At 41.1% G+C, this 13,715-nt stretch overlaps 2 protein-coding genes across 7 annotated transcripts in view; one reads left to right on the top strand and one right to left on the bottom strand.

Moving 5' to 3' along the window:
* The first annotated feature begins 575 nt into the window (after positions 1-575).
* Positions 576-4,907, top strand: olah (oleoyl-ACP hydrolase). 3 transcript variants are annotated; one of them, XM_037795838.1, is made up of 7 exons: positions 576-653; positions 1,190-1,396; positions 1,614-1,752; positions 1,881-1,980; positions 2,523-2,692; positions 3,378-3,460; positions 4,392-4,907. In XM_037795838.1, the coding sequence occupies exons 2-7, from the start codon at positions 1,267-1,269 to the stop codon at positions 4,532-4,534; spliced, it is 765 nt and encodes a 254-aa protein (XP_037651766.1). In that variant the 5' UTR covers positions 576-653; positions 1,190-1,266; the 3' UTR covers positions 4,535-4,907. The 3 variants fall into 3 exon arrangements, with proteins under 3 accessions (XP_037651766.1, XP_037651767.1, XP_037651768.1); XM_037795839.1 differs by lacking the exon at positions 576-653 and adding an exon at positions 924-1,058 and having other exon boundaries at positions 1,185-1,396; XM_037795840.1 differs by lacking the exon at positions 576-653 and adding an exon at positions 1,047-1,059.
* Positions 4,908-5,839: 932 nt separating this feature from the next.
* The window catches only part of LOC119503744 (sodium/hydrogen exchanger 3-like), a 34,247-nt gene continuing 26,371 nt past the window's right edge, over positions 5,840-13,715 (bottom strand). For all 4 annotated transcript variants that reach the window (XM_037795701.1, XM_037795703.1, XM_037795700.1 and 1 more), the window contains 14 exons: positions 13,218-13,378; positions 11,438-11,516; positions 11,087-11,264; positions 10,241-10,461; positions 9,934-10,136; positions 9,744-9,833; positions 9,586-9,656; positions 9,374-9,503; positions 9,116-9,261; positions 8,657-8,780; positions 8,057-8,230; positions 7,583-7,637; positions 7,385-7,471; positions 5,840-6,876 (listed from right to left, as the gene is read on the bottom strand). In XM_037795701.1, the coding sequence (XP_037651629.1) occupies positions 6,593-6,876; positions 7,385-7,471; positions 7,583-7,637; positions 8,057-8,230; positions 8,657-8,780; positions 9,116-9,261; positions 9,374-9,503; positions 9,586-9,656; positions 9,744-9,833; positions 9,934-10,136; positions 10,241-10,461; positions 11,087-11,264; positions 11,438-11,516; positions 13,218-13,378 (2,003 nt within the window). In that variant the 3' untranslated portion in view covers positions 5,840-6,592. The remainder of the gene's footprint in view (positions 6,877-7,384; positions 7,472-7,582; positions 7,638-8,056; positions 8,231-8,656; positions 8,781-9,115; positions 9,262-9,373; positions 9,504-9,585; positions 9,657-9,743; positions 9,834-9,933; positions 10,137-10,240; positions 10,462-11,086; positions 11,265-11,437; positions 11,517-13,217; positions 13,379-13,715) is intronic.

Here is a 13,715-nt window from a genome sequence, read left to right as displayed (position 1 = left end):
TTAAGTTTAGATTAAAATGCCTTAATGTTTGTAAATTAATTATCTTCAATAAAAAAAATTTAAAAAATGGTGTGATTTCCGGTATAACCTTGTTTAATTGTGTCTAACTTGATGAAGATGTTGCCTCCTCCTCCTCCTCCTCCTCCACCACCACTGAGGGAAATCCGTCAGGAAATACCAACCGTAGAAAACAACGTCACTTCCGGGAAACTTTTTACCTCAACTACGTCATGGTTTGAGATAAATGCTTGTATTCCAGGAACAAGTGTTGTAGGTCTCTCTCCTCTCATATCCACCATGTACTTTTATTTTTCTTTTCTTTATTTTATTTTTTACAAAATATGACATGAACTAATAAATGACACAATTTACTGTTAATTCTTCTGGACATACACACTCCATACTGTAGATGTCTCCAGAATCCTTCATTTTTATACAGATAAACCATAGAGGAATAAGAACCAGGAAGTGTTTCACTTTTTTTTATTGAAGAAAATTCATTTACAAACATTAAGGCATTGTAATCTAAACTCAATACTTCTAACATACAAGGCACAATTGGATAAGAAAGATAACTTAAATTATCACTCAGCATGAGGAATTACTGTTTTCCTGCAGGAGAAGTTGATGGAGCTGCCAGCAGCAACAAACAGGTGTGAAATAACATCTTTATAATTACTACATTATTACATCCTAAATGTTTAAATCACCTTTGCTTTAAGGGTTGGATTGTTTTGGTGGTGGAGACACAGTATTGCATGTGTTTCCTCTTTGTTTCAACAGAAGTAGGAGCATAAAGTTCACCATTTATTGTGATTTGATTTTGATTTTGATTTTGTTTTACAAAATGTGACATGAACTAATAAATGGCTCAGTGTAAACTCACTGTTAATTCTTCTGGACATACACACTCCATACTGTAGATGTCTCCAGAATCCTTCATTTTACAACAGATAAACCAGAAAAGAAGACAACCAGGAAGTGTTTCACTTCAGCTTCAGCATGAGGAATCACTGTTTTCCTGCAGGAGAAGTTGATGGAGCTGCCAGCAACAAACAGGTGTAAATTAACATCTTTATAATTACTACATTATTACATCCTAAATGTTTAAATCACTTCTGCTTTAAGGTTGGATTGTTTTGGTGGTGGAGACACAGTATTACATAGTGTTTCCTCTTTGTTTCAACAGAAGTAGGAGCACTAAGTTCAGTCCCAGCAGATGTGTGAATCATCAGTCTTGGATCTTCACTCTTGTGTTAAATTAGAATGGAAAAGGTGATCAACTGTTTCAAGAAGAGCCCAGACGCCGTGGCCAGGCTGATATGCTTCCCCTGGGCAGGTGGAGGGTCCATCCACTATGCACGCTGGGGGAACGTCCTCAACAGCTCCATAGAAGGTAAACACGCCACGTATAAGTGCTGCACTTTGCACTGTTTATCTATATACTGTTTGCTCCATATTCACAATTCCTCATATTTTTCTGAATATTGTTAATGCAGTCCTTTATCTAAATTAATTCAAATTAAAAACATGTCATTTTGCTGTGAAAACAAAGTCTAAACATGTGATTATATTCCTATTTTTAACATTTTTTTTTGATCTGTCACCTTCAGTGTTTGCTGTCAAACTTCCAGGCAGAGAGAGTCGAGCCAAAGAGCCGTTCTTTCAGAACATGCAGCAGATTGTGGACGAGGTTATTGGCGTGTTGTTACCGCTGCTGAAAGAGAAGCCTTTTGCTCTGTTTGGACACAGGTACTGTATGATAACAATAGGGGCTTTATAAGTAACATCATATCTGTCATGACAACCTGCCTTACTTTCATTCCACCACCACTTACAACTTCTCTGTTAACGTTCTCACCACCCTGATCTGTTTTTAGTTTTGGTGCCTTCACCTGTTTCGCTGTGGCAGATGCTCTGAAGAGACGGCACAACCTGGAACCAGTTCACATCTTCCTGTCTGGTGCCTCCGCACCTTATGTGAGTTTAGTCATTACATTTAACCGCATTTGGCCAGGATTATCCACTCCAGTATCAATAGATGTATCCAAAGAGTCTTTGAGTCTCTGCAAACTCTGTCGATTAAGTTTCCAGATTTCAGTTACCATAACAACAAAGGCTCGTAATTAACTTACACAGTATCAAATCTTAACCATAATATTTTCATTTCATTCTTTTTTTAAATTTGCCATGGTTCAAATTAAATGAAAAGAGTATTCTTTATGATACTCTGCAAATTTATTAAAATGAATCAGAGACAAAGTTACTAAACCTGCATTGTGAGGCTGCAAGTTTTCCCAAATTTTAAATTATTTAAATAATAATCTTTGTGAGGTAAATCAATTTGCTCCAGATGTGCAATATTTCTATTTATTCAGAAGGAATTCTTACCCGATGAAAGTCTAACCAAAACATCTGTTTCCTTCTATATATACACAGCTGTATACACTTATAGTTTAGACTATTTAACAGAAGACAAGGGTTTGGTGTTGATGATATATCATTAATATGTTGCCTTTCAGTCAGAGACGCGTATCAAAGCCCCGAAGAGAAGCGACTTATCTGATGATGATTTTCTCAAGTGGATGATTTCGATTGGAGGAACTCCTCCTGAGCTGCTGGCGAAGCCTGAAGTCCTGAAGCTCTTCCTTCCTGCCCTGAAAGCCGACCTGCACGTTGTGGAGAACTACAGGTGGGCTGACAACTATGTTACTTAAAGAGGACCTATTATGATTTTGTGCTATAAATACAGTAGTTATATTGTTTTGGTTTTTATTGTACATGGAGAAGGTCTGCGAAGTTAAAAAGTCCACGCCAAAGGGAGTTCATCTCCGGCACAGAAACACTGCTCCTGAACTGCCTGAAACGCCTCGCTTCAAGTCCCGGACTTTTCTTCCGTAACATGGTGATGTCACCAAGTAACACATTTGCATAATACCTGCCTAGGGGCTCGTTTGGCACGCCCTCAAACAAAGCTAGTTAGAGTGGAGCAGAGGCCTGTACAACGAAACGAGTTCAACATACCCAGGGTATCTTCTCGTTATCTGGCTTAATTAACCCTAACAAACGAGATCACGCTAAGCGGTCAAATCCTGCTTCGTAGTGCAGGCCTCTGGAGCGGAGTCTGAAGAGTTTGGTTTGGTTGACCAATCACAACAAAGTGGGCCAGCTGACCGATCAGAGCGTTTCAGACAGAGGGTGCTGCAGCACAGCCGGCAGGTAAACATGTTCTAGTCAAAACCCCAAATACAAATATGCACCTGCTAATGAGCATGATAGGTCCTCTTTAGTTGAATCTGTATTAAATCATTAATTTTAAATCATCTGTGATTCAGAATGAATGTTTGTAGTGAGCTGAGTTGCTGACTTTCCTGCAGGTGTGACAAGCCAGACGGTCCGCTCCTCTCCTGCCCCGTCACGTGTTTTGATGGAAAGGAGGACATTCCTCATGACTTACAAGGTCAGTCCTCTCGTGTCCTGCAGCATTGCTTCATCACCCGACCCTATTATAGACAGGGAGCATGTACAGTAGGTCTCTGGATCAGAAATCATGGAACATTTGGTCTAGACAAATTAACTTTTCGTTATACATGTTGGCAGCTTGTTTAGGTGGACTAAGATTATTGACTTGGTGCCAAATAAATACAGTGAACATCACAAAGTGTTCTGATCAGATATGTTATGATGGACCCAAACGCAGTACACTGACAAGAGGTGGGTGAAGTTGTAGAGGATTTATTGTAAAACCACAGAGAAGGGAGGTGTGGTGGAGAGAAGGTGACGGCTGGCTGAGACAGAGGGCAGAGGGGCGATGACGGGAAACAGACTGGTGAGTGGCGTCGCCAGGCTGACGATAGCTGAAAAGCAGTTAATCGCAGGCTCCAAGAACAACACAGGGAACGTCCTCACAGAAACTACTGAGGCCTGAAGCATGAACTACACCAGTAGCCGAGACAATGATCTGAAAGCCAGACAGGGCTGACATACTGCGTAGTTGATGAGTAGATTGCTGACAGGTGTGTGCAGACTAGAGCAGTGATCCGGGTAGAGGTGACGAGCTGATTGATGGCAGGTTAACAGGTAGACTGGGCCCAGGTGGACTGCAGGACAGGAAGAGACTCACACACACAGATAAGCCGGGGACGTGGAAGACAAGAGGAGTGGGGAATACAAGGGGAATAAGCTGGAGCGCAGCCGCAGTCCGTGATACCAAGAGAAAAACACATAAACGTCATGGTTATGAGCACCAGCCTGCAGTGAGGAAAACCACCGCAAACATTGTGAATATATAAAAACATAGTGTACATATATGTTAATACAGGGCTGTCTGTGTGTTTGCCAAAGACATGAATGAAAGAATGTCTCCCTGTTCTTTTGTATTTCATCAACAGCTTGGAAAAGCATCACATCGGGAGATTTCACCGTCAGGATGCTCGACGGAGCTCATTTTTACCTGAAGGACTCTGGAAATGAAAGAATTATATTAGACTACATCACAAAGCAGGTGGAAACATCAGAAATGGACTATTTATAATGAAATCACTGTATATTGTGTCTAATGATGATTTTTATTTTTGTTTTTTTTACTAATTCATTGTGATGGAAATTAATTCAGATGTGTAAGATTGTGTGACAAAGTTAGAATTGTCTGGTGGATATTAAAGAGTCATTCAATACAATTTTGATTGTTGACATGTTAATATTAGGGCTTCAACTAACAATTGTTTTTATTATTGATTAATCTGATGCTTATTTCTTATCAATTAAAAGGTTAATTTCCGAAATAGAAAATAGTCAGAAGATAGTAAAAAATGTCTATCACAAGTTCCAATTGCTGAAGGTCATATTTTTTTTTACTTTAAAGGACCAATATGTAATATATTTACTGTAATAAATCATAAAAGGACCGTGATACGTCATCAGGCAACGTATTCTCATGCAACAGTTCATATGATAGCTTACGAAAAAGTTATTCCTCCTTTTTCGTTCATTTTCCTGCGAATGTCCAGCAACAAGTGCTAATTTCCGCTCGTTACATGCGTACACCCTTTTCAAAATATACTTCCGTCTTCACAGGAAACGACTTACTTAGGTTTTGGCAATAAAACGACTTAGTTAGACTTAGGAAAAGATCGACTTGGTTAGGTTTAGGCCACAAAACTAGACTACATAGACGTTAGATCGTGGTTTGGCTTAAAATAACTCCGGAAGTGGTGTTACTTAAGTACGTGACAAATAAATTCATCACACATTAAATAAATGCTCATTTTCAGGTTCATACTTGTATTTTGGTTTCTACTAGAACAAGTTTACATGCTTTAATGTTCAAAGAACACAATTTTTCTCATACTGTCTCTCTGAATGTACCTGTATTCACCCGTCTGTCTGAAGCGCTCCGTTTTTAGCGCCGCCTAGTAGCGTCACTGCAGCCACGGACTCACCGGGTGTGTCAACTACACAGAGTTTAGCGTCGCTTCTACCGGTGACTGTACAGTTGTGACATCACAACTTTACGGAAGTCCCGGCTGCTCATTTCAAGGCACAATTTCTGAATACGGGCTGTGTGCATTTCTCCGTGAATTGAGCGTTTTGATACTTTCACAGTATTTATACAGCACCCAGACCTGCTTTATAATATAAAAAAAGACTCACTTCCTACAATATGGGACCTTTAACTTCAGTCTGATGTAAATGTGCTAGATTTAGCTAAAAGGCTCATTTTCATCTGCAGTAATAATATACAAAAATAATATTAAAAAAAGAGAAAATTATTAGTTATCTATGTAGCGATAGTGATTTAATCATTTGACTTAATACAAAGTGTAACTGACTCCACAAAGACTTATTTTTGTCTCCATTTTTATTTCTAATAAATCCATATTTAAACACATACAGTTCAAAACCAGTCAGTCAAATTGTTCTTTCTTGGAGATACATATAATATACATGTATCTGTTCACTTGTGCACAGATTTGAGATTTGAATAAATATAATATGTCTCTATCATTTACAATGGTTTTGTTCTCCAAGTTAAATATTCAACCTCAAGTACTGCTCTGAGACAAATGAGAAGACACACAAAATGTTATATTCAGATTATTAAGCTGGAATTATTTTCATGTCACTCTAATTAAAAGAATCTTTATAAACAACACAATTCATAAATATCTACATCTATCTATCTACATTCTTGAAAAAGGTTTCTGCATCACATTCAGGGATAAGATACTCCGTAGGGACAATGTTTGACCGGTTCACTGTGAACCAGAGGAGAAAATATGACAATGTTCAACAAGTGCTGGTGAATAACGTGCCACTGCCTGCATACAGGAGCTCTGGCTTTACGTGCAGCTTCCCTTTTGCTCAGTGAAGGGTGAAGTTAGAGCAACAAGAGAAGCTGAAGAGAAGGGCACAAAGGTTGTGGGACTGTGAATGTTTGGTCTAGAGGCTCAGGAGTAACATTAAGCAACGGGCCGGAAAAGAAAACATTCCCTAGTCAATATTTTGAGAGTGGACGGAGCAAAGTCTGAGGTTAGGTTCTGTGTGTTAGGCAGCCAGGTTAAAGGGAAGATGAAGGAGGGGTGGGGTGCTGCTACATGGGTGGTGGTGGAGGTGGAGGTGGTGGTGGACGTGGCTTGTTGTCCCCTTGCTGCCAGGCGGGGGTGTCGGCCTGCGTGAAGGAGTCGGTGGAGCGGGTGCTCAGGCGGAGAGGAGCCAGGCGCTGCAGGTTGCTGGGCGTCCACGGCAGCCTCACCTGGGCCCGCTGCGAAGGAGCCACCATGGTGGGGTCCAGCTCGGCTTCCGCCAACCACGGAGGGATCTGCATCGGATCCATGGGGTCAAAGTCCGGCATGAAGGCTGGGTTCTCAATTCCAGCTATACGAAAGAAAAAATTAGTGCTGACAGGGTTTGAGGGTTAAAGACATCGATGGAAAGTTCAGAGGGAAATATTGTACTTTTTACTCCATTACATTCATCTGACAGCTTAAAGTTACATTTCTGATAAAGATTTTACATTAAAGGTAGAGTGTGTAGGATCTGGCGCCAGCTAGCGGTGAGGTTGCAGATTGCAACCAACTCAGCCAAAAGTAGCACCGCCGCGGTTACAAGCCATGAGGTAGCGTTGTTGAATTGAGGTCCTCTCTCCGCTCTGTGTCTGTAAAGTAGTTACGATGCGGCGGTGCTCGTGCATGTGTGTGGGGGGTGTTGCCTTGGAAGGAGCCCCGAGGGGAAGGGGGGATTTAGACGGAGCTCCTGAGGCGATGCTACTTTGAAATTATACTAGCTTTCCAACATCGTCGACCCTATCTTTAAGTAAAGAATCTGAGGACATCTTCCCCCCACTGGCTAAAGATAAATGGACGAGATGGTGGATCTGTTTTACCTCCTGCTCTGTAGGTGACCCTCATGGGGAAAGAACCACCCGATGCCTCAAAGCCAGAGGCGTTGTCTCCCTCCGAGAACTCAAAATCTAAAAGAAAAGATAAGAAATTGTTTTTCAAAAAAGGTCTTACATTAATTTAAGCACTTGGACAGTTCAGGGCTTATGTGTATTTTTAAATACTGAAACACAGATACAAACCTTCATCACCAGAATAGTAGCTTTTACTTCTGTCCGTTGATTTTCCATTTGGCATCTGCAGGTGGTAAAATAGTTTTTTGTAAATGATATCTTAAACAGAGTTACAAAATGTGAAAAGCAAAGTCATAATGCACATGTTTTTTTTGCCATTTTTGGTTCTAGTGAAGATTTTTGGTACAATATACAAATGATGTATATACCTATATAGTAAGATACCTTACTTTGGTAAATGTAATCAAGTCTTTCTGCAAAATAATCTATTTTTAATTTAGCAAAAGAAATCAAAGTTTGCACAAGAAATGCCTAAATAATAAATAAAGATTATCAATCTCTATAGATATTTGATGACAGCTTTCGTCGACAGTTTTTGATACGCTATAAACACATTTCGGTTGCTCCCCAAACAATTATTGCGGTTTAATACCCAGCCCTTTTGATGCATGTCATACTGTAGATTGTCTGAATAAAAATGACCTTTTGCTGCTGGTCTTTCTTTGAGTGCTTGGTAATCGTCTTTGGTGGAGCGACGCCCATCTTTCCGGACTTAAAGGACTCCAAGCGACTCCTCATGGTCCTCTGGAAGATCTCCTGCACCTCGTTTTCATCTTTGTTGACATCGAAATGGCTCCGGCTGTATCTGTGCCGGTGCTGTACACCAGGAAACAAAAATTAAAAGAGTCAGTATGAGAATTTGAGAGCCGAGGTTTAATAAGACAAAGAGGACAAGTAACTCATTATTCATCCAGAAAGTTTATCAGAAATTTCAAACATTGTTTTTTAAAGGGACACTCTTCTATGGCTTATAAGTTAGAAAAAAGACTAATAATGGGTTATTTTGCATTACAAACTGAGGGTTTAAGGTCTGAAAGAAGTGGGCAAATAACAAAACATGCTTCTGCATTGCATTATGGGAAACGTAGGATACAGCATTGAGGCAAATTAGGGACTAAAAATCAGGATATTTTGGCTCTGCTGCATCAATTTTAACCATTTAAATCTCTCTTGTGAGTTATTCAACTATATGAAAGTGGAGTGTGATGTTATGAATATCATGTGTATAGTGATGTGACTGACCTGTTTCCTGCCCTTGTACAGATGCTGCTGCAGCAGGTGGTGAGTGTTAATATCCTCTGTTTCCCTCATACCGTTCATGATCTGGTCGTGCATCTCCAGGCTCACTGACGGCACAGGGTCTCTTCTACGGCAAGAAAAATCACTAATTTAGACTTCTCATGCAAAATATGGTGGAGAATTGGAGTTAGCTGGTGAGTGCAAGATCATTTCTGCTAGAAAAATGCTGTGACTGCTTGTGGTCACCAGGGAGCAGTGTCTGATTAGAGATCTAATGTTCAATCAAATCAGTAGATCAACTCTAGTTTTCAACTTCTAAATAGTTTATATGTTTTTGGTGTCTTATATTTAAAGAAACCTATGAGCATGATCGGTCCTCTTTAAATACACATGTCTTTAGACTACCTCGCAGGCTCTCCTGTGATTGTGGTGTAAATCAGATAAAGAGGAGCATTTGCTCACCTCATAGAGGACATTGCGTCTTGATCGTCTGACGTGTCGGCCATGATGTCAGGCATACACTCGGAGTATTCGTCACCAAACTTCTTCTTGAAGTCGATGAACGCGGTCTCATTGCGGACAAACTCCAGAGAGCCTCTGCGTTCACCCTGCAACATCGAGACCAGAGGACTTCCTTCACCGGCTGCCACAGACCGGCGAACACTCGAACAAAAATACACTGAAATATACTTGAAACGTGTGCAGCTGTTTGGCCCTCACCTCCGCCACGTAGCTCATAGCGTCCTTGAGGTTTAGCTTATGGAAGACGTTGAAGACGTAGTCGCGGTTCTTCCTCGCTGACGGCTTCATCAGAATCCTCGACATCCACTTCTCCTCAAAGTGATTCCATCTTCACAGTGAGAGAATTGTAGCTTTATTAAAAATCAGTTTAAATTGTACTAGTTAAATGGTTCTGAGGCGTCTTTACATACTTGTCCCTCATGTAGTTATGTCCTATTTGTCCAGATACATCTTCTATGGCGACAAGCATGTGATCAAACACCTGAACAAGAACAGAGATGCTGTGATAGTTGGACTGCAGCCGGGTACTTTATGGTTTGTACTGTGGTTTCATTTTGAGCTTTACTACCTTGTTCTGCAGTTTTTCTACGAGTGTGAGCTCCGTCACTGCAGCTCTCTTTACTTTAAGCCAGTTCACCAGAGGTTTCATCGTTATTCCCTGCAACAAAAAGAGATTCATAAGTGAGCTGTTGTTCATTTTGTGTAAGAAAGCTACAAAAAACAAGCATAGCTCGGTAACGAGACAGAAAAGTGGTCACCTGAAGAATGACAGTGAAGTACACTACTATGAGAGACGTGCAGACCATCAGGTTCTTCTCCTTTATCTTGTTCTCATCCAGCATCGTAGCCAGGCCATATGCGACAGCCCCTCGCAGGCCACCGTAGCTCATAATCACCTGATCCATAAACTCCACGGGCACCAGCCTGAACTTGTTCAGGATCCAGGTGAGGAAAAAGACCCCTGGAGTACACACAAAACAAAGTCTGTTGTGTGACCTCTGACATCAGATAGCCAACAGACTTGTTTGCACTCAAAACTGACGGCGAAAAAGACAAACATCTCACCGATGAATCTGTACACAAAGATGAAGAGGAGCGTGAGGAGGATGAAGCCCGTGTTCCACACCCAGATTGTCTTATCGATGGCCGAGATGCCGAGGAACACAAAGATGATGGTTTCTGATCCGTTGGCGAAAACCTTCATGACGTATCTGACCGTGGTGACGGACCTCTCGTCCATGTTTGCGTTGATGTACTTCTGGCAGGCCATACCGCAGAAGACGATCCTACAGAACAAAAAACACTCATTTAAAGGGATAGTTCGGGTGTTTTGAAGTGGGGTTGTATGAGGTACTTATCCGTAGTCAGTGTATTACCTACAGAAGATGGCGGTCGGCACACCACCAGATTGGAGAAACAGACAGGAGTACCAGAACAGGAGCATGTATTTTAGACACCAATAAATTAATATCAGTTTAAGTGTTTTATTGTGTGACTTTGGTTAGTTCGGAGTCACCAAACTCACACAATAGCACAAACAAACTAACCAAATAAGGCAGCGGGTCTGGTTGGTTTGAAGAGAGCATAGATAATGGCTTCAGTTCCCCGTCGTAAAGGGCTTTCTCATAGCAAGGTAAAGCGGTGAAAATATTCTAAATATAACGTACACTTAAACGGATTTTTTTCCTTTTAGGTTTGTAAAATATGTTTTGCTGCTGCCCCCACCCCACGTCCACAGCAGTACATCGCTTTGCTTCCGTGCTGGTAGTCTGTCTCTTAAAAAACACCCAAACTATCCCTTTAATACCACTAAACATGTTTATGGCTTTTAAATCCTCCATCTATAAATCTAATAAAATGGACACAGAAATACTAAAACAAAGGAGATGTTTTTTTTCACGGATCACTCACGAAAGGATGGCAGACAGGGAGAGCATCTCAGCAGTCAGATAGGCGAGGTACCCCAAGACGAAGACAAAGCCCGGCTCTATGATCTGGACGTTTTTAGTGCATCTGGTCAAAAGAGAGATCAGCAGGCCGAATATTAAGCCCACGAGGGAACCGCCGAACGCCACCACGAAGAAGGAAACTGGAGAGAGAGAGAGGGGACACGTGAAAAAAAAGTTATTTTCATATTCAGCATATCTAACACTTTTATTCATTATAGCCTGGTAGAGTGTATGGAACCGGGCAAGACCACCTCCACCACAAACACATGTTACATTCTTCCCTGTTAATGTATAGTTAAATGTCACTCCTTACTTATTCCTTTAATGATCTCCACAGCATCAATTTGGGGTCCTCCCAGTGACACAAACGCATCGAATACATTGAAGAGCACCTAAGAGAAGAAGAAGAAAATTAATTTTTTTTCATCTATTGGAAGTAAAATAAAGTATAATAATTACTGGACTGATCTACATCTAAATGTTTTCTTCCTTATCTGCAGCTCCTACATTGATATGCTTTGAATTGCCTATCACAAGGTTTCTTCGATTTTCCTGTGATTTGGGCCTGTAATGCTGATTGCGACTGCGTATTAGATATTAGGCTATGCAGATACATTTACTTAAAGCGGCAGTAGGCAGAATATTTTTGGAATCATTTGGGCATAAATTCCTTAATAATCTTTCAGCATATTGTAATTCAAGTGTTCTGAGAGACTTCTGCACCTCCTAATGGCTCTGTTTTCAGACTTTGGCAAATCACAGGTCATTTCAGAGAGAGAGCGTTCCTATTGGCTGTTCATTCAACGGAGGCAGCTGTCAATCTGTTGCGAAATCCGATCAAATGGTCAAACTAGGCAGCGTTGATCAAATATGAATCAATACTCAAATGTCTTCAGAAAACATCTTGTAGTGTACTGTTTAGCTGTAAAATGAGAAAGTTTTGCTCCGGCTGGTGGGCGGTGCTTGGTGTTTCCTCAACTGATCTCAACATGGCGGCCGGGTCACAAACTTTTACTCGAGAAATAGGCATTACAGTAACAGAATATTGATTCATATTTGATCAACGCTGCATAATTTGACCGTTTGATCGGAGCTCGCGAGTGATTGACAGCTGCTCAGAGACGGCAAGGCTCCAGCTCGGCTCTGATTGGTTGTTTTCCTTCGGTCTGTGAAATCTTGCAGATGCCATTAGGAACACCGGAGGACACCGGAGGACAGAGATGCACGTGATTTTTGTCAGATTACCTGAACTGAACATGCACTAATGTCAGGATATAGCGACCATTCTATAAAAATAACTTTTTCTAATCATATTTGCTCCAATCTGCCTACTGCAGCTTTAACTTTCTGTTTACAGAATATCTTTTTTTAATTGCCCTCCACATGTTTTGAACATATTTTAGAAAAGTCTTTCTTTCACTCCCAGCAGTTAAACAATTGTATGAGCATGTTACCCTCATATAGAGCTCATCTACACTGTATATACAGGTGTGTTTACACTCTATACATGAGGAAGAAAGGCCCTTTGGGGTGAAAACACTGTCATGTAGAATGAAAGAAGAACTGGGTACTAAACAACAAGGTGCAGGTATTTTTCCGTATTTTGGTGCAGATTATTGACACCCAGCACCTGCAACAAAAGCGTGGATGTGTGTGAAGATCTTTGATTATTACCACATGAAAATCCCCAAAAATCGAAGCAGCAAAGTTTTGACGTGACAACAGTGCAATGTTTTTTTCAAAAGACTTAAAAATCTGTCATCAGAAAGGCGTGGAAAGTTTAAAGCAACACCTTTCTGTTCCCTTTCACTCCTCACTTTAGTTTCAGCAATGAATAGAGTGATTCATAACACATACAAACATTATTTCTCATTAGATCAACCTCCTCAAAGAGCAGTTTGATCGATCAAGTAAGGTGACGAGACCTCAGTCGGGGGTAAAGGTCCTCGCTTTGAAGTGCACCTTGTTTGCACTCTCTACACTTCACGTCTTGTAAGTGTGCTTTCCAATGATGGATGGATGTCTCAGCAAATGCACAAGCTGTTCTGCTTCTCAGGTAACAAAGAAAAAAACACACATCGCAGCGTACGAACCACTGTCACGCCGTCGTTGAGCAGCGACTCTCCAAACACCAGGATGAAGAGGACCTCGTTGACGTGGACTTGCTCAAACACGGCGATGACGGCCACGGGGTCCACGGCAGCGATCAGGCTGCCGAAGAGGAGGTACTGAAGCAGACCGATGTCCAGGTCGCCTACAGCGCAGCACACAGGATGGACAGGAGATGCACTCAGTTTGGCTTTCCATTGAATGTAGCTGAGCAGGGAGTTGAAAGAAGCTGTAAGAGAATCAATCCTGGCTCTCTATTCATTTGATGTTTTTAAGCCATACCAGCAGCATGGCTCTAAGTAGGTCTGACGATCAACTGCTTTGGTCCAGACTGTAACATCTCAACAACTATTGGATGGATTGTCATGAAATAGTATAGTAGTATAACATCTCAGACCTCTCTCCAATCCCTCCCATCAGATAAAACTATATCCCAACCTAGTAAACCCAATGGTTTTCAGAGCCTGACACTGTGTTTTTTT

This window comes from Sebastes umbrosus, chromosome 15 (genome assembly GCF_015220745.1).
Source record: "Sebastes umbrosus isolate fSebUmb1 chromosome 15, fSebUmb1.pri, whole genome shotgun sequence".
NCBI classification, from domain to species: domain Eukaryota; kingdom Metazoa; phylum Chordata; class Actinopteri; order Perciformes; family Sebastidae; genus Sebastes; species Sebastes umbrosus.
The sequence above is the reverse complement of the archived record's forward strand: the minus strand, read 5'-3'. Positions and strand labels throughout refer to the sequence as shown.

Excerpts from the sequence above, each read along its gene's own strand:
- olah (XM_037795838.1), top strand. The coding sequence starts at position 1,267 with ATGGAAAAGGTGATCAACTGTTTCAAGAAGAGCCCAGACGCCGTGGCC. Across the intron at positions 1,397-1,613 it reads CCTCAACAGCTCCATAGAAG|TGTTTGCTGTCAAACTTCCA; the intron begins GTAAACACGCCA and ends TGTCACCTTCAG. Across the intron at positions 2,693-3,377 it reads CACGTTGTGGAGAACTACAG|GTGTGACAAGCCAGACGGTC; the intron begins GTGGGCTGACAA and ends ACTTTCCTGCAG.